The 22,363-nt window shown below is 44.4% G+C and overlaps 1 protein-coding gene across 3 annotated transcripts in view; it reads left to right on the top strand.

Moving 5' to 3' along the window:
* The window catches only part of kay (transcription factor kayak), a 64,901-nt gene extending 45,131 nt beyond the window's left edge, over positions 1 to 19,770 (top strand). Inside the window, exons 1-4 of one of the 3 annotated variants that reach the window (XM_065229330.1) lie at positions 12,998 to 13,701; positions 17,220 to 17,291; positions 17,391 to 18,256; positions 18,328 to 19,770. In XM_065229330.1, coding sequence (XP_065085402.1) covers positions 17,238 to 17,291; positions 17,391 to 18,256; positions 18,328 to 18,694 — 1,287 coding nt within the window. In that variant the 5' untranslated portion in view covers positions 12,998 to 13,701; positions 17,220 to 17,237 and the 3' untranslated portion in view covers positions 18,695 to 19,770. Of the gene's footprint in view, positions 1 to 2,677; positions 3,162 to 12,997; positions 13,702 to 17,219; positions 17,292 to 17,390; positions 18,257 to 18,327 lie in introns of those variants that run through there. The other 2 variants (XM_065229329.1, XM_065229328.1) reach the window with 2 other exon arrangements.
* The last annotated feature ends 2,593 nt before the right edge of the window (positions 19,771 to 22,363 follow it).

The following is a 22,363-nucleotide window of genomic DNA, read 5'->3' as shown; positions in this document are numbered from 1 at the left end:
CTTCCTTCGTCCTGGTTCATTGTTGGTGGACGCCTGTTTTCGGATGCGCTTGAAATCCTCCCGTTTAGGGCACTGCTTGTCGGATCCTTGGTGAGCACCACCACAGTTGGCACATTTGGACGCCATAGCTTCATCCACAGCACATTTGGAGGTGGTTTTGAGCGCAAATGCCACAGCATGGCTTACTTCTTCTTCTGCTTCTTCTTAGCATTTCAAGCTTATTGCATATCGCATATTTAGCTTATTGCGTGCTCTCAACTTAGTGTTCTACATAGATGCACTTCCACAGTTATTGATTGAGAGCTTTCGATGCCTGTACCATTTTTGCATTGGTATAATTGTGTGGCAAGTCCAATCATACTTCTATGCCCAGGGAAGTCGAGAAATTTTCCAACCCAAAAAATTCCTAGACCGGACCGGGAATCGAACCCAGCCATGGTCTTGCTTTGTAGCTGCGCCTTTACCGACTGAGCTAAGGGAGGCCCCAACAGCATGGCTTAATGTTGCTCTATTATTCGCTAGTCCGCTCTACATTAGAGTACTGCTCCGTAGTATGGGCTCGATTTTACAGCAACGGGGTGAATCGTATTGAGGCCAATCAGCGAAGATTTGTACGGTTTGCTCTTCGTTGGCTACCATAGAGTGATCCTTTCAGTTATGAAAGTCGCTGTAATTTGATGACCCTACAGTGACGGCTCTAAGGTCATCCGCTATCGCACTACAGCCGACGTACGGTAGACGCGCTACTCCGAACTCCATCTAACTGCAGTCATCGGTAGACTAATCACTAGTACCAACCGGTGGAAACTAACAATTTTAGATTGGCTCACTACTTGACTAGCCTATTGGTCCCAAGTAAATTGATTAACGTGCCCCATTGTAGTCGAAATCCTAGTACTACACTATGTTTGTTTTGATTCGCTATGAAAGTTGATGACAGATAAAATGAGGGGTTCGTGGATTTTCCTATGTTTCGAGGGGTGCATCGATTAGCTTGGGACCAAATAGAGTACCAGAGCTGAGCCAAAAAGTTGAACACGTTTGTTCGGGACCTTCTGGTCTTAGAGTTACCTCTACACTAGTACGGCCATCTTTCCTACAAGGTCAGCCTTGTATCATCCGCCATCGTCGGAATTGTTCCGAAGTCTCAGCGACAAGATCGGCCTTACCGCGTCCGCCATCGACGGAATCGTTCTGGAACTGCAGCGAGCGTTCGCTGGACTGCAGTCGTCATCGTCATCAAAGGTATGTGCCAGAAAATCGACCACACCACACAATCCACACCATGCATCGTTAATTTGGAGAAATACAGTGTTTAAGTTGATCCACTCTGTGTTTCAGTTCATTTGAAAGCTTGAGTGCCCTTTAGTCCACGTAGCCTCTCCAGTTGCCTAGTAGTGCGCCGACTCAGAGACACAATTCGAGGAGTCTCGTGCTGATGAGTTCTTGTCGGGCAGAACTTCAGTTTCAAGCTTCAAGCAAATATACTTGTAGGATTCAATGTTATCTGTTGATTCTGAAATGATGAGGTTTTGTGGCCACTTGTGTGTGCTTTTCCCTCCTATAAAGAAAATAACAATAAACAACACCGGATTATCAAAGCAGCTGTAAAAGATAGGAATACATGAACGTCATTAGTGCTGGGTTCTTAATTGATTAATTGAATAAGAATAAATTTTTGAAATAAAAATCCTTTTTCAGCATTTGAGGCCACCTCAGAGAACCATACTGCAAGGCTTGAAGTACTCACAAATATTGAAAACAATCCTTGAACAACTTGGGATAATAATTTGATAAATTCTAGACGGCCAGGTCAACAAGGTCACTTTGCGCCGCACCCCACATAATAATTAAAAACCCCAGAGCCCAAGCTAATTTAACACATCTCGAGTATGGGACAACACGTCCGACCTTTCTGCATCTAATCTCACAACAATACACTCTATAAAAAGAGAAAGAGAGCGCAAAATCCCCATCCCCCGAAATCGAATCAAAGATCCAAACCCCCTGGTTCGACGCGCGTGACGTTTCCGATTGCAGAAACAAGAATTTGAGCTTCTCCGGAATGCCGCAGTACCGGGCCGGGCACGTGCTTTTGGCACATTCGGTTTGCAGTTAAAGTTCATCATAATGCCGAATACTGATGCTGCAGCAACGGCAGCATCACCGTGTCATAGGAATACGAAATAAACGACCGAAGAAAAAAAAAACAGACGGCGGCTTGAACCAAGGGAGGATGAGGAGGTGTTGAAGGCTCTGACGGCGCGACATAGCACACTCTGCAAATATAGCCGATCATCTCATCGATATTTCTTGGAAATTGAGAACTTAGCGCAAACGAGGGAGCGAGTGATGCCGTAGCGGAAGGAAGAAAGGAAGTGTGATGGCGACGTCTGCCACTATGGTTTTAAGCAAGCAGATCTTGACTGGGGAATTCCCAGCACTGCTGCTATTTCGATACACATATGCTTTTTGAATTGGTTCTCTCTCGCTCACGCGAGAGAAGGAGTGCTCTCTCAGCAGAAGGAAGAGAACTGTGGTAGGAAAACAGCGAAAAGGAAGGAGAGCGAGCGCTTATTGAGAGCGGGAGCGTGAACCGTAAGCATGGAGCAATATAAAACCAAAGCAATGATGACGCATACCTTCAGTTAAACTTGAAATCGTGTGCCGACTAGGTCAGACCGGATAGCACCGTAGAAAAAAATAACGCCGTGATTGTTGTAAGCGAGTTACAGTGTAAATTTGAACCTGTGGCACTTAGACGGATAGAAGGAAGAAAAAAAAACAAGTGTTTCGAGTTGGATTTTTTGGAAGAACTGAAGAACCGGAACGCGAAGCGTGTTTACCCGAATGCACGAGGAGTGTTAAGTGAAACGTGTGACCTTGCAAACGGTTGCCGAAGTTCCGGAAGGTTCGAAGAACCTGTTTCGGGGGATTTTACTATTACGGACGACAAAGTGACTGTGATTTGAGTGTGAATGATAAAGTTGTGGCGCAAGGTGACAACCATTGATTACCTGGATCAAAAGGAGGAGGAGCAGGAAAACCAGGCCGGCCAGATGACGAGGGACGACAATGCCGTGCTGTTCAACGATGTCTACCTTAACTCGTATAATATGAACCATCAACCGCTGACACCGCTGACCCCGATTAGCAAAATTGTAAGTGACCAGTTCCTGGTGAAATACCTTTAGCAGAAAGGTTGTAATTTCTAGGCAAAAATAGTTCCACCGCATCACAACGGACTGGCAGTCCATAATTGTAGCTTACGGACGGGACCCCGTGAAGAAGGCACCCCCTCCGAGTTCTATACACTGGCAAATCCGAGTGGAATGTCGGCAAATACAGCGCGAGTATATCGACGGCGCGCTGTTGGGTGTATGCAAGTGTGTAATGAAATATAAAACATGACATCAGCGCTATTGTTGAAAATTATTGAAGTTAACGAGATCCGCGGGTGGAGCGAAGGAGGAGTACGGCGGTGCGGCGTGTCACGTCAAGTCGTACGAGTGCAAATCGTCGTCGCCGTCTTCGTTGTTTGTATGGTGGATGGAAAAGGGGTTTGCAAATGTGTATTTTCGAGTCTTCCCCGTTGCTGGATTGGCACAGAAAGTACACTGCTTGCCAGAGCGTGGACTGATAAGATAAAAAAAAAATTACTGCGCAATCGGGTTTGTGCAATGGGGATGAGAGGCCTTTGTTCTGGAATTTAAGGGCAGAAAGTAGTCTCTGCGCAAAAGTTATTTTAGTGGCCGAGACTGTTGACCCTTCTAAGTTTTAGCGTTAGCGTTGACCCTTCTAAGCTTTAAGGACTGAAAATTGCTTGACACTTTAGGGCGACATTAGTCCTGTTCGCTAATTTTCAAGCTTTGTGGAATTTACGTCTATAATTCAAGAATTTGTTGTGTAAAATTATTGAATGATTTGTTCCAATCCTTTGTTCAGCTGCTCCTACCTTGCTCTTGTAGTCTCTTGTTGCAAGGATGACCCTTTCTTCCACAAATGATTGGTAAAATAAATTGCAAGAAAATATTCCGGCGACTGTTTTCGGCAAGCAAAATTTGAACGTTAATTTCGCTGTATTTTCTCACCAAAAAAACTTCGCTGAATGTATGTAAATGATTGCTTAGCCTTTCAGCTTCAATGTGACACGCAGTTCAAATGGAAAGGTTTCCGAAGAAAAAGAGGCTGTCGACAATAGTCACACTCACCTGAGAAGTTTAGAGCATTGTAAAAACGTTTTCAACCCGTTTTGGACAATGCTGTCGATTGGAATGGATAGAGTAGCAAGCAGCAGATACATGTAAACAAACAAACACGTCATATGTGTGCGTGACGCTGAGAAATTGCTCATAGAAGTGCGGACGCTGCTTAGATTGACGTAATTTTCCCTATTTGACTTACCTCTTCTGCGGTTGGATTCGAATTCAAAAGAGATCTTGTAGCTGTCAAGAAATGCGTTTCATAAAAGCATAGTCTATCTAGTTATTTTCTATCTCGTACCTTCGCTCTCTTCCGGTATAAAGAAAGCTATATTATTTCTTGATAATAAGGCAGTCCCTCGTAGCATTTCGCCAATGACATCCTCAGCTTCTTCCCGCTCCGGATCGGTGTAAGAAGCATCCTTATTGGCCCAATCAGCGATTGGAAGATCGTCTCCGGATCATTGCTCGTGATTTTCCAACTATAGCGTAGTATACGAATCGAAGCGAAGAAATTTGAAGCAAGTGAAAAATCACTTGGAACTTTTTCCAATTTCCTCTTTTGGCAGTTCACAGTTCTCGTGAAGCGAAATCGATCAGTTTACACCTCAGGTGCAACGAAAATCTGACAAATACGCTCTTTCTCGTAACGTCAACTTTTCGCGAGCGTAACGTAAGCGAAAAAGATTCGATCTCCATACAGGCCTTAACGAAGAATACATCCACAATCCAATTTTGTTCCGTCAACTTCCCTATCGTTTGAAGGCTGAAACAAGCAAGAAAAACAATCGATTAGAATTGTCTTGTTTTGACAAAACCAGCTATTCTTATGGTAATATGAGTTGAAAAATCACGTTTTGGCAAGAGTAAACAAACAACTTGGGATAATGACTGAAAATGTTGACCACTTGGACTGAAAATATGTATTGATTTTTGACATTTCCTGATGCTTTACATACTAAACGAATTTCAGACTAATTTTGCCCAAATATTACCCTAAATGAGTTGCAAAATTTGTCAATAGCGAAGAACTTCGATCGATCGATTCGAATGGCAACCCTCGCATAACATTTAATGACGCAATGACGGCCTCGGAGCATCCCAACGCCTCCTGCTGCTGCCGCCCGATGATCCTGCCCTGTTCACCTACTGCCCATTTCGGCGAGCGAACAAGCAATCGCGAGACGTTGTGTGGGAGGGGGAAAAACGCCATCAGAGATTCCGGTTTGTCCTCCACCTCGAACCGCGAGACAAGAAGAAACACACGATAGGCAAGGCAGGCAGGCAGGCAGGCAGGCATTCAATTGAGCGTTCATTAAGCCATTCAGCCAGCTTAACCGAACCGTGTGAAGGAAACCAACGACGACGACGACGTGCGAATGACGTCGCTAAAACGTGTTTTTGTTATTGTTGCGCTACAACGGCTACTATACTGTCATATTACTATACTTCAAAAGTATAAAAGCGCTTATTTACATTTTGTTTCGATTTCTGTGTCACACAAAGACAAGCAGACAGACGGACAGACCGAGGACCATATGTGCGCAGTGAAGATTTTGACTTGTATCGTCTGATTTAAGTAGCGTTGAAGAAGAAGGCGAAGACGAAAGGGAAACCGCGACAAACACAAACCGGATACAGTTCCTAAATACAGTCCTCTGTTCAAAGGAGAGGCAAATTCCGTTGTCTGCGAGCAGCGGTCGCGGCCGAGGGCATCGATACTTTGTTTTGCGGGCCTACTACGATAGCAGGTACATGGAATAAAGAAATCACTGTTTATCCATGAGAGTTCTTTGTTTACATATATAGTTTCACTGATAGGGTGATCAGATAGCGAAGCGCAAACAGACAGATAGACAGACAGACACACACAAGGACGATTCAATTGATGACTCCGTGGTAGAAGTGGGGGCGCTTTCACCGTTTCAACAATCAACAGGGAGGCGCTAATTTTGCGTGATTGTCACGCAAAACAAGCAAATGGCATTTCGAATGCGAGACCATCCCGTCAGGGCGTGTCTGGTTTGAACACAAAGGAACACCTGAAAGTCGGGAGGGATTGCGATTTGTACGCGCACACAATTTGACGAATGGAAGTTTTCAAGAAGGTCAAATGGTCAACGATAAAAGATTATTCGAGAAAAGAAAAAAAACGGCAAATTGTGGCAACCCATTTGTCCTTACAACCAAAGCGGGGGGGCTTTACGACGGAGTGCCATAATGGCGACGGACGGACTTTTTTTTTGTATGTGCGATATACAATCTCGTCGTTAGGAATTTATTTGCACACATCGCCACCGCCACCGTCACTGCTGCTTTATCGTTTTTGGTGGTGTGGTTCACGGTCGATTCGGCCGGCTCGGAATCGGAATAAATATATGGCAAACTGTAAGGCATCGCCACGAGAGTTGCACTTCATAAACGGCGGCGGCACCCTAGCTAGCGAGCAACAGCAGCTCAACCAGCAACGAAGTGCGCCGAACCAACGAGAGATAGAGAGAGACAGACAGAGACGCCCCACAAAGTATGTCATGAAATTGCGAAATTTTAGTGTGTTTGTTTGGTTTTATGGCGCACGCCGCCGTCGCCAGTTGCGCGTCTCGCAGTTGGCTTTGTACCTAAACTTAGCAGGCCACGACCGCTGCTCGGATCGATACCTGGAGAGGACCCCTCGTTTCACCTCGTCGTCGCACGCACGCACGCCGTCTAGAACACGTTCGAACGCGTTCCGAGCGTGTGCGGAGCAGTGCTCTGACAGTTCTAGAACCTAGAGGCGGCATAAACATAATCGTTTATGGTCGTCATTCATGTAGCCCATTGTTTCACAGCGCTGGCAGGCAAAGTGTCGCAGCAAAATGGGGCTGCACGTGTTCCAACTTTCGATTTGTTTCACCGTCCGAATATGGTGATCGGTCGCCACTGTCAATTTGTTGTTGTTGTTGTTGTTGTAACCGTATCTTGGCGGGCGGCAGTTTTCAATAAGGAAATGTCAGCGCTCTCCTAAACGACGTATTTACTTACGTTCTTTGTTTCATCCGCCTAGTGTTGCTGCAGCTGCTGCTGCAGGGCAGTGGAAGTAGACTTGTACCTACCGGTACTAGTGCTGCTACTACTACTAGTAGTGCCTCAGCAGAATGTAATTAAAAATGATTGAAATTGGTTCCTTCTGCTGTTGCTGCAACGATCACGGTCGGATGAGTTCCATTTGTTGAACTTCAGTCGGATGATTTCTCTGCAATAAAAAAACAAAGGAAATTAGTCGTTTGTGATCGATTGTTATAGCGGAAAGAAATTAACTCAAAATATAAAATGTGATTGGATGTTTTCGAAAATGCATCATGTATTACCAATCGTTTTCCTGAAGTTGCTTTTACAGTGTATTTATACCACAGGCGAATTTCACTCGTTGGGCTATCTTTAAGTGGGCTCTAGCCCACCTAAATCGAAGTCAAACGTCATTTCTGACAGTGCTGAGTCCATTTCGAGGGGCTCATGGATGAACAATTTGGAAAGTTGCTAAACGATTTTGATGAAAATAAACAATCGGTGTATCCCTCAACCAATTTTCAACTTGGCAGCTCGGCTCAACTAACGAAAGCCTTTCACCAACAATTAATATCGGGAAATATTTTTAAGCTGGGTTTAGACAGAGGAAGTCAGTTGATTTCAACTGACTTGAACGCGAATTGAACGTGTAAACCATGCCATTCAAATGACTTGATCAACTCACTTGAATTGAAAAAAGTTGAACCAGGTGCAACTTTTCAAGCCAATTGAATTCAACTGAGTTGATCATTTGACTTGCCTAGTCTAAACCCAGCTTTATTCAATGAACAAATAAGTCCATCAAAATGTTAACTTTTCAACTTCCTGAAATGTCTTTAATCTTCCCTAGGAATTTTCAACCGCCTTACCCTGTATGATATTTTCCGATTCTTTTCGTAAAGCTATTTCCCTTGGAAGCTTCTTCTGGCTTCGTTCGAAAGGTTCTTCTGTTTTCTACCTTCAGTTTTTTCAACTTCCCCGGAACTTCAGGAATGCTTTCAGAATTTTATTGCGGTTCCTTAGCGACTTCAGGAAAACTGCAGAAACTTCTCAGAAGTTCGGAAACTTCAGAATAGTTCGGACTTTTGGGCAAGATTAAAGATCTGTAAGGGTAAGTTCCGATAAATTCAAGACATATCAGGCTTCTGATTCGCCAACATCTCGATAGGAGTCTTGCTTTCCGAAATAGCATTGGTCGGACTTCGGTTCATGAGATAGACCCCAGCTAGATCAGCTTCATTCCACATACCCAAGCAGCACACTTCCATCTAAATAAGTTGCAGCAACTTAATTGTGACTGGAATAAGTAAACTCAATTGTTCAGTGACAAGCGTGTTGCTAGGGTACGTTTCGTAGCCTTGGACTCGATCAGCATCATACGAACTTTCTCGATTAACGTCCGATTGAATTTCTCGGAGACTCCATTCTGTTGTTGTGGAGTGTATGCAACAGTTGGTTCTATCTGGATACCCTTCTCGGAATAGAATCGTGCCTGGTCCTTTGAGCAGCATTCTCTGCCCTGATCCACGGTAAGCTTCGAGATTCGGTGGCCCGTTCCAGCTGAAACCATCGCTTCATAGTTTCGAAACTTCTCGAATACCTCTGACTTACCGACTTTACCGAGAACCACCCGAAGAAACATCGGAGTGCCCGTGTACTAACGGTCTTTCAGATCTTACTCGTGTGCCGTTGAATGGTTCTCGGCACTGCCTCCCGAGAACACAACATCACAAAAATCACGTTTACCTTGTTCCATGGTCATACCTGATATCATTGCCGTTAGTTTACGCAGATTTTGTATCCCGAGGTGACCTAGCCTGCGGTGCCACAAATCAACATTGCCAGCAGTTGCATGCTACAGGTAAACGTCTAGCTTGTAGAAATCGCCTTTCAGAGGATGCATACCTACAATCTCACCATTGTGGTTCATCTCAGCCGATTTTTCTCCAAACAACACCTTGAATCCAGCTCTAGTCAGCTTTTTCACAGATAGAAGGTTCGCTGACGGGATTCTTCATCCTTTCAAGAGATTCGAAATATCCCTTCTGGTTCACCGGATGGTCACTAGCTCCTGAGTCCAGCTTGAAGGAACTTTTCTTTGATCGCCGCTATCAGATTACCTACCACCCATGAACGCCACAGCCTTTCCGCCACTTGCTGCATTCGCTTCCGCATGAATCTTGCTTCTGCCGTCCTTAGCCAGGTGTCCTTTCTTGTTACACCGATTGCATTTACCTGTGAACTTCCGTGGCTTCTGTTTGATTCCGACAAACGCTGAGGGCTCCTCGTTGTGCGTCAGATTTCTTCATTTCTTCTGCCAAGAATTTCGAACGGCATCATCTTTCATTCTCTTCATCAATGTTCTCTAACGGGTCGTAGGATCCCGGAAGTTCTAGCTTTGCTCCTGCTGACTTCAGTTTCCGAATTATCTCGTCGAAATGGTCCTTGCTTGATGCATCTTCGACCATTATCAGCTTTGCGAGTTGCTTGCGAATAAGCGTTTGCGACGAAACCGACTTCTTGGTGTAGATTTCTTCCAGAGTGCTCCCAATTTCCTTAGCCGTTTCTTTTACACGAATCAAATGCAGTAAATCCTCGTGGATGAAGAAGATCATCACATTCGTTGCCTTTCCATCTAACTCTTGACATGTCTTTCTTTACCACATCATCCAAGGATGCTCATCAGTTGATGACGAATTCAACCATAAGGCAATCATTCTTAATTCAAAAGCATATTGTTAAAGGGCTCGAGCAATGCAACAATCGAACGAAGTATCGCGGATGTTTTCGTTCAGTGTAAAACCAGGTCCCATTAGTTCCCATGAGGTTGCGGTTGCCCCTTCCTAGTATTTTTCGACAATGCATTTCTCCTTCACTTCTTCTTATTTCCTTTATTTAACGTCGGTCTCTATTCCGAAATCTGGTGCCAATCACCGCCGGATATCGATTGCCATCCATTGACGCCAATCGAATTTGCAGGACGGCAGTTTCCACGCCTGCGTAGGATATCGCACCCATTCAAACACACATGGGCCGGGACCAACGGTTCTACTTCCCTTCCGAAGGAAGACGTGACCAGAGATTGTTATGCCTTAGAAAAATCCCACCGACCTCGGCTGGGATTGAACCCAGACCCACTGGGTTAAGAAAGCAGTTACGCTTACCATTACACCACCGGAGCCGGCTGCTAGACCGATGTTATCCTTGCGATTGCAAACCAAAACATTCCAGCTGTCAGAAATACCGGGTTGTCAAATATACACTGCACACTGAGCAAAAAGATGATCAAAGATTGGTGTGCGGAGTGACCTACCCCTTGGTGTTTTCACTCATTGGCGATTATTCATTAATGGTCACTACTCTGAAAAAAAAAGAAGGTTCACATCGATTGTGTTAAACTCACCAAAGATTTCCATTCGTCTTCAGTAACTTCGTTGATTTCCGCTATTGCCAATTCCATTAGGAAGAATTATTGCCATCCAACCGAACAATTTCCACCTGTAAAATTGAATTGCAAAACCTTTCGTATAAATTTACTCCAAACTGCATCGCCTATGGATTACCTCCAATAATACGACTGTGCTTCAAAACGGACTATCAACAGAAGCCGCCACATCCTCCAACAACGGTTTTTCCTTCGTCGACGACTTCGCTTCTGTTATGCTTCCCCGCCACTGACCTCTAAATTTCGTGCACAGCACCAAGTAGACTGTGTTGTACATTCATCGTCTCACGATTTCATGCGAGTTATGGCACGGGGGTTTTCCCGACATTGGACACCGGCCAAAACCAAAAAAAAAAAAAAGATCGCTTCTCCGAAACGCGTTCATATTTATGTTTTCGAGAGAAATTCAGTACTTTTGGCAGCAGCTACCGACCGATGCTACTCAGCTTCATTACCGAGAAGACGAAAAACGAGCTTGTTGAAAACGGCTAATTGCGAAAATAGAACCCGCCTCGCAGGCTGACAGCGGTTTGTTTACAGTGCAATAATTGATCGAAACCAGCCGGACCAGAAGACCAGCGCCAACTTGACTGCCGACCGAGAGCGACCAAGTGGAACGCACTCTGCAAGACACTTCCTCATTTCAGTTCTTCTGTATCCTGATTAAATCATTCGATGGTCTTTTGCGCCGGGCATGCTTCGAGTTTGGTTAATTTCCGTTGGAATTTGGGTAAATTTCCGCCTTCGGTGGAATTACAAGAATTCATGTAAACAAAGATAATGGACGATCCCTGCGGCGAAGCTCTGATAACAACATATTGCAGCTTTTTCCTAGAAAGAAGAAAAAGCAGACGTAAAACTGACCTTTGCGATAGCGTTTACGACATGGCCGAACGTCATGCAGCTCTGTCAATATGGTACGTGCCTTTCATGGTGATGCCCACACACAGTATCGCTTAACTTGGGCCGCCAAGAGGAAAACAAGAGTGCACTTTCCTGTCGAGAGACAGAGCGAGCGGGTATTTCCCTCCTCCATCCACACGCAGGTTCGGAGAAAATGGTCATGCGGTCAGTTTATGACCGGAAACTTATCGACGCCGATAGCAATTCCGATTGTCCATACGCCCACTGGAATTGAAATGAAACATGGATTTAACGAAAAAACAAATAAGAAGGAAAAAAATCACCATCAAATATGCGATAATGGCGACGAGAGAGGCGTCACAAATTACCGGTCTATATGGTAGGACTTATCGTGCAGCTCTCTACTAGTAATGACTGAGTGTATTTTGCGCGTCAGCAAACAGTCAAATGATGATGATAAGGTCGCCGTCGCCGTGTAATCACAGAAAACCGTGCGGTTTGGTTCAGCTCAGCTCCCCGTATCAGGCAGCAGGCGAGTAGCTCTAGAACGACCAAATGAATCATTTGTATTTATAATCATATATGAGTGATTCGTCCGAATCGAAGGAGCAAAGAGCGTTCCGCCGAGGTTTCATGTACTAAATTGAGACGCTGTTGTTTTTGCTCATTATCAGTCGGGTCTGGTTCGGTTGGTGAATCTTGCTTGGGAAACTATCGTGTATGATGCAATCTGTGATTTGTGAAATTTTAGATGTTTTTTAGCTGAACAGACGAATTAAAAAAAAATGTTCCAAGTTCCCACCCCTTTAGCAACCTTGGCAAAACATGACAGCCCAATACACGTTGAAGCAGAAACTGATTAGATAAGGGTCAATTATACCCAATTTGGGTTCCGAAATTTGTAAACAAAACCAGCTGACATCCATTTCGTCGCATCAGCAATCGAAAGTACAAAAAGAAGCACACAGCGCAAAATAGAAAACGCGAGCAAAGAATGTGCAAGAATTTTGCGCTCTCTAAAAATACACCTCGCATCCTACGGTCAATCAACGCTGCGCGTCTTGATAGCTAGCTTGCACAGATAACACGCGCAAACCCAGCCTCACCAGGATCCACTCAGCTGTACAAGCGGACAGTCTGCTGTTGTCTGTGACACCGGCAATTAAAACATTAACATGACTTGTTCAAAATGCTCTATGTTTACAAACATACGGCACACTACAATTCTCCACCCGAAAGCATGTTTACTTCTACTCAGCAGAGATTATACTACGGCAAACCGGCTATTTTTAGGGTCAAATTCTCAGAAACCATCGCACAAATACAACCCCTCTCGATGATCCCCAGCACCGAGCGAGCGCGCTGAGAGCGAGCGGCGAAAATCCGAAGTGGGAAATTCGCCAACTTTTCCCAAAAGGCAGCTTTTCCCGACGTCCGATATTCTCAGTTACGAAAACGACATCCAACGCGTCGCGCGCCGTGTGATTGGACGAAATTCCGCAAGCGCGATCCTGAATACGCGGAAAATCGGGCAAACCACACATTCGATCTAATCCATCGTCCGCGGCGAGCGAAGCGCGTTGATATTTCCTTTTTTAAGTTTTTTAAAAATTTTATCCAATCGAACGAACGACGAATTTTTCGTGTGGTGAAAAACGTGCCCTTGAAGACCAGCTGATCGCACCGCGGCAAATCGAGAAAAGTCGCGCTAATTTGTTGCACGTTTCCGCCGAACATACGAAAATCAAACGAACCAACCAAACGGTTAATGTAGGGAAAAAACGAACCGCAAAGAAATCCGTCACCGAACCCGAAGTAAAAGAAAACTTGCGCTTCCTAGTTTGTTTAAAGAGACCGAGACACCGCGAAGCCAGTTATCCTCGTCACAGTAAATTTGAGAATCCCAAAAAAAAAAACAGCGGATGACGTAATCTCGTAAAGTTAGCTTAGTTTTTTTTCGCTGTCAAATCGTGTCCAAATTAAGCGAAACGCTTCCTCCAATAGGTGACCAAAGGCGTTCGTGAAGGTGTACTGAATTAAATCGCCAAACAACAACAACGACAACAATCGGAGGAAAGCTGAACGAAGGATTGTCCGGTCTAGTTGATCCGGTTTCCAAAAGACATAAATCAAGCGAAAATTAGTGTAAATATTTGTTTTGGCAAGAAGATGCAGCGAGAAAGATCCGTGTTTGAGGGTGTTTGCATTATTGCACAGAAAATAAAAAAGTGGGATATTACCTGATGGCGAAGTAGAAAAAAAAAACGTTTTGAAACGAATCACGCATAAAAATAACGCTCCCATTAGAACGAAGCGGGCGGCAGGCGAAGAGCAACCCACTAGGATTAAGATCTTTGCCTTGCTGCACTGACAATCAAGTGTGCGTGTGTGAGTGTGGCTATGGTGAGCGAGCAAACAAAGCAGTCGGAGAGCAAAACATTAAATTGTCACACTTTCTCTAATCTAGCAAGCGACGCGTCAGCCACTTGATTTAGTGTCATAGTGTAGTCACACATTGTAACGTAGTTGATTTGCACTTGATTTGATTCAAATCATAGTCTTCACGGCTAGATGGACAAGCGGAGGTTATGTTTGGCTTACAAGTTGTTGACCAGCTATAACAACAGCTCACTTATTTGACAGCAGGCGATCGACGACAAATGGGAATCCCAAGATCGTAGTGGCTCTTCTGAAATGCAAGCGTACCCCATAGTCCAACTTTTGAAGATTCGATATGGTTTTAAATAAAATCTATATGGTTTTAAATAGAATCATAGATATGCCGATCCCTCTCCATCTGTATTACTGTAAACATTGAGTACTTATTCATGTAGGAACTGTCAAAATACTATGAATTTACATGCACGAAAACAAGGTTCTCACCTCTACTAAGATCTGTATACATCTTGCGTGAGTCACACTCAAATTTGCTGAAAATAAAAAAAATAAAAGGCTGGATTTAACCAAAGATACTGAATTTGGGTAAAGAGGCGACATCTTAACCATTTGACAAGTCTTCTGCTCGATTGAAATAACTTTTTCTATGACTTTGACAGATAATCGATCTAATTTTGACATGTCGTCTCTTAAGAAATTCAGCCTCTTTAGATTTAACAATTCCATTGTGGTAGTAAGCTCCAACTTGGATTACTTTTAATCCCTTCCTCGAATGGATGATCTGACCGCTTGCTCAGCAATGTTTACAAAATTTTTGTTTCTAACACCTGCCTGTTGTTCCAGATCTTGTAGGATTGACATCGGGAGCCCTATTCCAAATAGGGGAATTTACGTATCCTTGTCAATTTAAGCAGCATCCGCACTTCTCTAGAACTAGATTTAGTCTCCTCCCGAAGGAGACCAAGTCACACTTTACGTAAATCACTTTCTTCACCAAACATCAAGGGGCAAGACAGCTCCTAATCATGAGCAATTTCAGAGTTGCTTTTGAGGCACCTCAAGTAACTCACATAGCTCAGTGAGCAAAATCACTATCATTTGCTTTCTCACTCCAGACGAGTATGATTGCGATCGGTACCTCAATTTCCTTCGGTTTCCAGCTCCCGGGATCTCCTTTCAAATGGCCTCCGGATTTATTATCAGTGCGTGGACTAAGAACTAAAATCGACTCGTTTGTCTTGGCTGTTGTGGAGGCTGAATATGATTTGATCGTACTGCCGGATCTATTCATCGCAACTTGATTGCTGTCTCAACGAGACTAGCCAGCTACCTAAGTACCTCGCCCATCTCCAGTCTACTGGATCAGCTCTGCATTGTCGTGGAATTTACACAAAACATTCCTAGTATAGGCGTTGTCTATGCGCCTCCCGACGATCATCCGTGAGCATGTGGCATCGTTAGGCTCGATTGAGTCCCCGCTCTCCTATTTGACTAATCAAACTGGTTTGCAGTGGCACTTCACCGACTGCGGCACACCATTCATTGACCCACTGCTATCGCATATACCGGTGGCTTGCTGTGCTCGTTTGAACTGATTCAACTTACACGGTTTTACTCAAGTAAACACTTTTCCGAACCGAAATGGACGTTTGCTAGATCTTGTCCTGGCAAATGATTTCGGAATACCAAGCACTTCTACCATAGAGGTAACTCTAAGACCAGAAGGTCCCGAAGAAACGTGCTCAACTTTTTGGCTCAGCTCTGGTACTATCTTCGGTCTAATGCTAATCGATGCACCCCTCGAAACCTAGGAAATCCACGAACCTCTCATTTTATCTGTCAAACTTTCATAGCGAATCAAAACAAACACAGTATAGTACTAGAATTTCGACTAGAATGGAGTACGTTAATCGTTTGCTTGGGACCAATAGGTTAGTCAAGTAGTGAGCCATTTGATTTCCGTTAGTTTCCACCGGTTGCTTCTACTTCTTTGCCGATCGAGCCTCAGATCGGTCTAGATGCTGACCATTCCGCTCTCGTCGTGTCATTCAATGATGCTGTAGATTTATCCGGAACGGTGCTAGAAGATGCTATTTTCCGCATTGTCCCAGTAGTACGATGACCCTCGCAAAAGCCTCCGTGGTCGAACCCACACCTGCGGACGCTAAAGCGTCAACGCTCAACTAACCTCCGAAAGTACTGCAACTCTCGTTCACCGTACTCCATACGACTGTTCAATTTCGCTATCGCTATTGAAAATACAATCATTTTCTTTAAAATCGACACGTGAGACGCACGGAAGCGAATCTTCGCACAAACCCGAAAAGTTTCTGGTCGTATGTTCACTCCAAACGGAAGGAATCCGGGTTGCCAAAAAGCTCTTCCAAAACAGTAAAAGCAGCAGCAGCAACCAATCGGCACAGAGAAGCCTTAACACCCATGCACTGGCGACGGAGGCCCCCTTTGGAAGCTTTCCCAGCATCGTTCGATCCGTCTCTCTGGATAAGTTCTGGAATTCTCATCCCTTCAATAGCCGATCTGAGCATATTTTGTTTACAAACAAGTCCGACGCCTAATATGTGAAGGCGGTAAACGGAGTAATCCGGGGGGTAAACAGAAGCATCGTTGAATGTAGATTAAATTTTGAGGTACATTGAGTTACTCGCTGCAAAAAAGAAACTCAGGTTGCAGAGTAAAGCTGTCTCACTCCTTTCCAAAAATAGAAAACAAAACACCTCCACTGTTCGTCTTACAACTTACTACTCACTCAATTCCAGCACAACTTCACTTTCTTTGCAACGGGAACAGCATCCGGATTAAACTTTCTCATCACTGTCTTTCCAACAAACGTAAAATTCAACTGCTCTCATGTCTATAACTGCATCAGAAACACTTCCGATTCACTTTGATTTACAAGCCAAACTAGCAGCAAGCGCACCTGCTGTCAAACGAAATCAAAACAAACCAAGAGTACTCTCAAATCAAACCACTCATATTGGTGAGTTAAAACTAGCTGCGTACTTTGTTGCAGTTCTCCAAGAAATGTGATAAACGGTTACTTCCACCACAGACCGAGCGTTCTCTTTGGGGAAGGGGGTCCCTAATACGGCTTCCCTTATTGTTGCAACATCAACATGCAACATACCTGTCTGTGCCGTCCTAATGCGTCTCAAACACGTGACTTCCTCCGGCAAGTTCAAGCTGTGGAATGTCCTCCACTCTCTTGCTATCCTCATGCAAATCAAATTGACCGATAACTATTATAGATAAGAAACCTACGCACAATGGATGCCTGTGAAATTGCCAGCTTTCTAGCAAAGGAACTATTTATGAATCAGGTATTGATTCAGGGCTTAAAAAAAAACCATCCACAACCACCTCGAACAAACCAATTCAACCCTTCTCTCTTTCTCTCTCTCTCTCTATTCCCATTCCAGTTCGCCTCGTTCGATGGCATACACAGTGGCGTCCCGACGAAAACGACCCCCACGCTGACGCCCACCACGCTCAAGAACATCGAACAGACGTTTATGGAACTGACCAACGATACCTCCAGCAACATTCCGTGCCAGGCCGGGTTCGTTCCGCCACCGTTCCAGTTCGAGGACCACAGTCAGGACCAGGAAAACAGCCGCGAATCGATGAGTTCGGACGTTTCGAACAACTCCTGGCAGGTGACACCCCCGCCAGTCATATCGGAGGACTTGGACTCCAAATCGTCGAGCACTTCGTACGAGCGAGAAGCGACCGTCTCTCAGCCACGACTGATGGCGGCAACCGTATGCGGTGGCGTTGCCAATCTGGCTGCCCTGACTCCATCCCATGCGATGCAACAGGGTGCCTCCGGTGGCAACCGAAAGCAAGCCGGCCAGAACGCTGGAGCGCCTGGCACTTCCCGTCGCAACATGGGCGGCCGCCGTCCCGCCAAAGCCAATAACCTCTCGCCCGAAGAAGAACAAAAGCGCGCTGTGCGCCGCGAACGGAACAAACAGGCCGCGGCACGATGCCGTCGGCGACGGGAGGATCACACCAACGAGCTCGTAGACGAAACCGATCTGCTGGAAAAGAAGAAGCAAGCGCTTCAGGATGAAATCAAACAACTCCTAAACGAAAAGGAAGACCTGGAGTTCCTGCTCGAGACCCACAAGGAACACTGTCGTTTCCATGGTCGCCACAGCCCGGTGGAGCGGAAACCCGTCGAGTTGATCCAACAACAGCACTTGGCAACGGATCTCAAGGTCATTCTTCCGATGAAAATCAAAGCCGAACCGGAAGAACATCCCGAGCAACCACCAGCGAAAAAGTAAGTCCCAACCCAAACAGTAAACAAACAAAGCATTCACTAACTTCCAACTTTCTGTACCTTCTCTTCAGATTGATCCTCTCCAACGCACTCAGCGACAGCTTGGACACCCCCACGCCAACGACCATCACGCCCGTCTTAACCAGTGTGAATCTTCCGCGACTGATGCTCCCTACCACCGCCATCAATGGGCGACCGGCACGGCCGGCCAGCTTGGATGTGAAAGCGTCCACCGCCTTCCCGTTGCGTAACATCACCGCAGATGCCGGCATCGGTATCTCGACGCCGTCGAACGGCTTCTTCAACTTTGATAGTCTGATGGATGGCGGTACCGGCTTGACGCCCGTTGCCGCCCCAATTTCCCTCCAATCGAATCGTGGTCCGCTGGATCTGATGACGCCCACCAGCAGTGAACCGTCGAAGCTGTACAGTCTGTGAGACGAGGTCCGACGAGTAGGGTGCAAAAACGAAGAAGCAATTAGAGTTGACGTTTCTGAGAGTGTAAACGATTGATGAGAACGAGTACCCCGAGCGAGTCTTAGATCAAAGATGGCGTTGTGATTTTAACTTTAAAAAAAAACTTTTGTACGTGGAATATTACAAAGACACACAAGTCTAAAAAATTCTAACTTAGCGGTCGCCATTTTGTAACTAGACGTAGAATTAATGTATATATCTTTTATTTGTTTTTAGTTTTGCTAGATTTTAATCCTACCAACCCCCCCCCCCCCCCCCCCCCCCGATCCCATTAATTGGAAAATGCGAAAACCAGAAAATGTTTATTGATTTGTTTTATTTTTACCAAACGAAGATTTTTAATTTAATTTAAGCGAATAAAGATGTAAACATTCTTTTATAGTAAAACGAGAACGAAATGCTTTGTATCCTGTGCCTTTTTCCTCCAGAAATTTTCCGCTTAACTTCGTATTGTTGTTTTTTTTTCCTTCTTGGTTTTATTAGTCGTAACAATGATAGTAACCAACCGGTTAGAAGTCAATGCTATTGCAAGTATTATTGATCAATACACACTATGTAGAGAAGAGGAGCAAGTCTTTGCGCAGGCAGAAGAAAGAGATGGAAGTGCAACGAAAGTTTGAAACTTTCTACCTCCATCAGGCGAGTTTTGGACCATTGATTGGGATATTTTAAATAGAATAACGAAAGTGGAGAGGAAAACGAACGAAACGCCATTGTAGATGACAAAGACAAAGAGCAGAATTATTTACAACTTATTTCATCTACACGCGAAAAAGGAAACTACGAAAAGCTTTTTCGATCCCGAGGGCCTACTGCGATTTGGTTTGCCTTCACTATTTTTTTTAATAAAAGAGTGGCCTACTTTTGTAGAAAACGATGATATTTGCTGTCAAAAGAAACAAAAAACTAGTGTGCGAAAATAACCAGAACATGAAGCAATCTGATTTTTTTTTGAGGTTAGAATATGACGAACCAGAAAAGCCATATTACTGATAATAATAATACAATTGATACCAAATAGCTGCTGCAATAAGAAAGTGTTGAAGGGATGCTCATTGAGTGGAAATAAGAAAGAAATCCATTAAGAATATTGCGATTGATCTTCCTTTTGAGACTCTAGTCTTTTTTTTATATAAATCGCCGATTTTGAAAGGGCCCATTAAAATATTACGCAACGCAAAAGGGAGTGGGGGTAATCTGGAAATGTGTTAACCACCATGTATTAGGTAAAAGAAAAGTGCGTGGGGGTGGGGGATTTAAAAAATCCACTTTGTTTCGGTACATAATATTTTAACGGGCCCATATTACCACTACCATATTGGAATACCGTGGATCCCCGGTAATCTGACCGTTCTTAATCTGAACACTTTTTTTTTTATTTGAAGCCCGCTAATCTGCACGCCGTGCAAACTAAAAATTACTTAAACGTCATCCAGCACGTGGAATAGAGTAAAGTGAAAAGGAACGATGTGAAATGGAACGCAGAATCAAAACAAAACAGAAAATAGGGGTACCAGAAACTCGCTTTTATGATGGTCGTTGGGTTACTAGAAGTTCAAATTAAAAATAAACCTCATTAATATGCACGAAGTATCCTGATGAATGTGGGCGTCTTAGTGGAATACCTGTATAAAGAGAGAGAGAGAAAGATTAGTAATTTCCATTTAATTCCACTACCTTATTTGCTTATCCTTGACAGATAAGCGTATTTCGTCTACAATGTGCGGACTTCTTCAGTTTATTGTACTAATACTCGACTATTAGTACAAGACACTGAAGAAGTCTGCACATTGTAGACGAAATACGCGTATCTGTCAAGGATAAGCAAATAAGGTAGTGGAATTAAATGGAAATTACTAATCTTTCTTTCAAAAGGTTTTGAGCATGTCATACAATTTCCAAGAATTTAACGAAAGTTCCGCAAATTTCAGGGAATTCCGAAGATGTCAGATAAATTTTGGAGGACTTCATTTAAGATCAAAGATGTCCAGCGTTACAAAGCCCGAACTGCATTCTTGTGAACTGAAATAGTCCGAACGGGGTCTGCCGTCTAAGGTATGTCACTTGGTTCTACAGGAATTTGATGGTAATCTGAATCTCTTTGTAAATAAATGTGTGTGTGTGTGTGTGTATTCAATCTCTTTGTAAATAAATGGTACTGAAATTCGACTTACCGCAAAAGGAGTTCAGCAAGTCGTGAATGTGTGGGACTGGATATCTGTAAGGAACAGTTAGGTGATTTAATCGACGATAACCTCCCACAAATCGAAGCTGACCATCCTTCTTAGGCACAAAATGTAGCGGGCTTGCCCAACTACTGCTTGGCCGGCGACAAGTACCGAGCTCCGAAATTCTTGCTTAGTCCAGCTTTCAACTTGTTCGGTGCCATGCGACGAGCTTTGCTGGCAGTAGGCGGTTCTTTTGTTGTAATATGGTGAGTAACATCATGGTTGATTTCCGAACGCATCGTTGATGGCCGCGTTATTTCGCCGAACTCTTCCAACAACTGTCGAAATGGATGATGCAAGTTGATTGTTGTTACTCCATAAAGGGATGAACTTACCACCCCACCGACGGCGTTTAGACTTGTAGTAGCATCGATAAGACGACGATTTTGCAATTCCACAGCCAATTCGAAAAAGGAAAGAAAATCATTGACTACCAGAAATCATCCTGCAAACCTCCTACGCAATCCAAGGTCGGTGTACAGGAATTTAGTGTCGTACGTTTTGATATTTGTGTTATTTGCAGCATGAAGCAAAACGCCAATGGAGACTTTCTTTTATCCATGATAGCTGAGCGTGCCCGGTCTTGCTCGGGATTCAATATTAGCTTGAGTTTATGCGCCGATTAAAAAAAAAGCATGCTATATTGTACGTTGTCGCCCCCCAATTATCTAAGGGGCTACCCCCTATGATTATCTCCTTATACCCCCACATGCCTAATTTGGTTCCATTTGCTTGATTAGTTCTCGAGTTATGCAGAAATTTCTGTTTCATTTGTATGGGAGCCCCCCCTTACAGAAGGGGGAGGGGTCTCGAACCATCATAAGAACAGACAGACAGACAGACAGACAGACAGACAGACAGACAGACAGACAGACAGACAGACAGACAGACAGACAGACAGACAGACAGACAGACAGACAGACAGACAGACAGACAGACAGACAGACAGACAGACAGACAGACAGACAGACAGACAGACAGACAGACAGACAGACAGACAGACAGACAGACAGACAGACAGACAGACAGACAGACAGACAGACAGACAGACAGACAGACAGACAGACAGACAGACAGACAGACAGACAGACAGACAGACAGACAGACAGACAGACAGACAGACAGACAGACAGACAGACAGACAGACAGACAGACAGACAGACAGACAGACAGACAGACAGACAGACAGACAGACAGACAGACAGACAGACAGACAGACAGACAGACAGACAGACAGACAGACAGACAGACAGACAGACAGACAGACAGACAGACAGACAGACAGACAGACAGACAGACAGACAGACAGACAGACAGACAGACAGACAGACAGACAGACAGACAGACAGACAGACAGACAGACAGACAGACAGACAGACAGACAGACAGACAGACAGACAGA

The sequence above is a fragment of the Ochlerotatus camptorhynchus genome, unplaced genomic scaffold, assembly GCF_037179485.1.
Source record: "Ochlerotatus camptorhynchus isolate MF236.1 unplaced genomic scaffold, CSIRO-AGI_Acam_v1.1 ptg000313l, whole genome shotgun sequence".
In the NCBI taxonomy this organism is placed as follows: domain Eukaryota; kingdom Metazoa; phylum Arthropoda; class Insecta; order Diptera; family Culicidae; genus Ochlerotatus; species Ochlerotatus camptorhynchus.
This window is presented reverse-complemented; position numbering and strand designations above follow the sequence as displayed.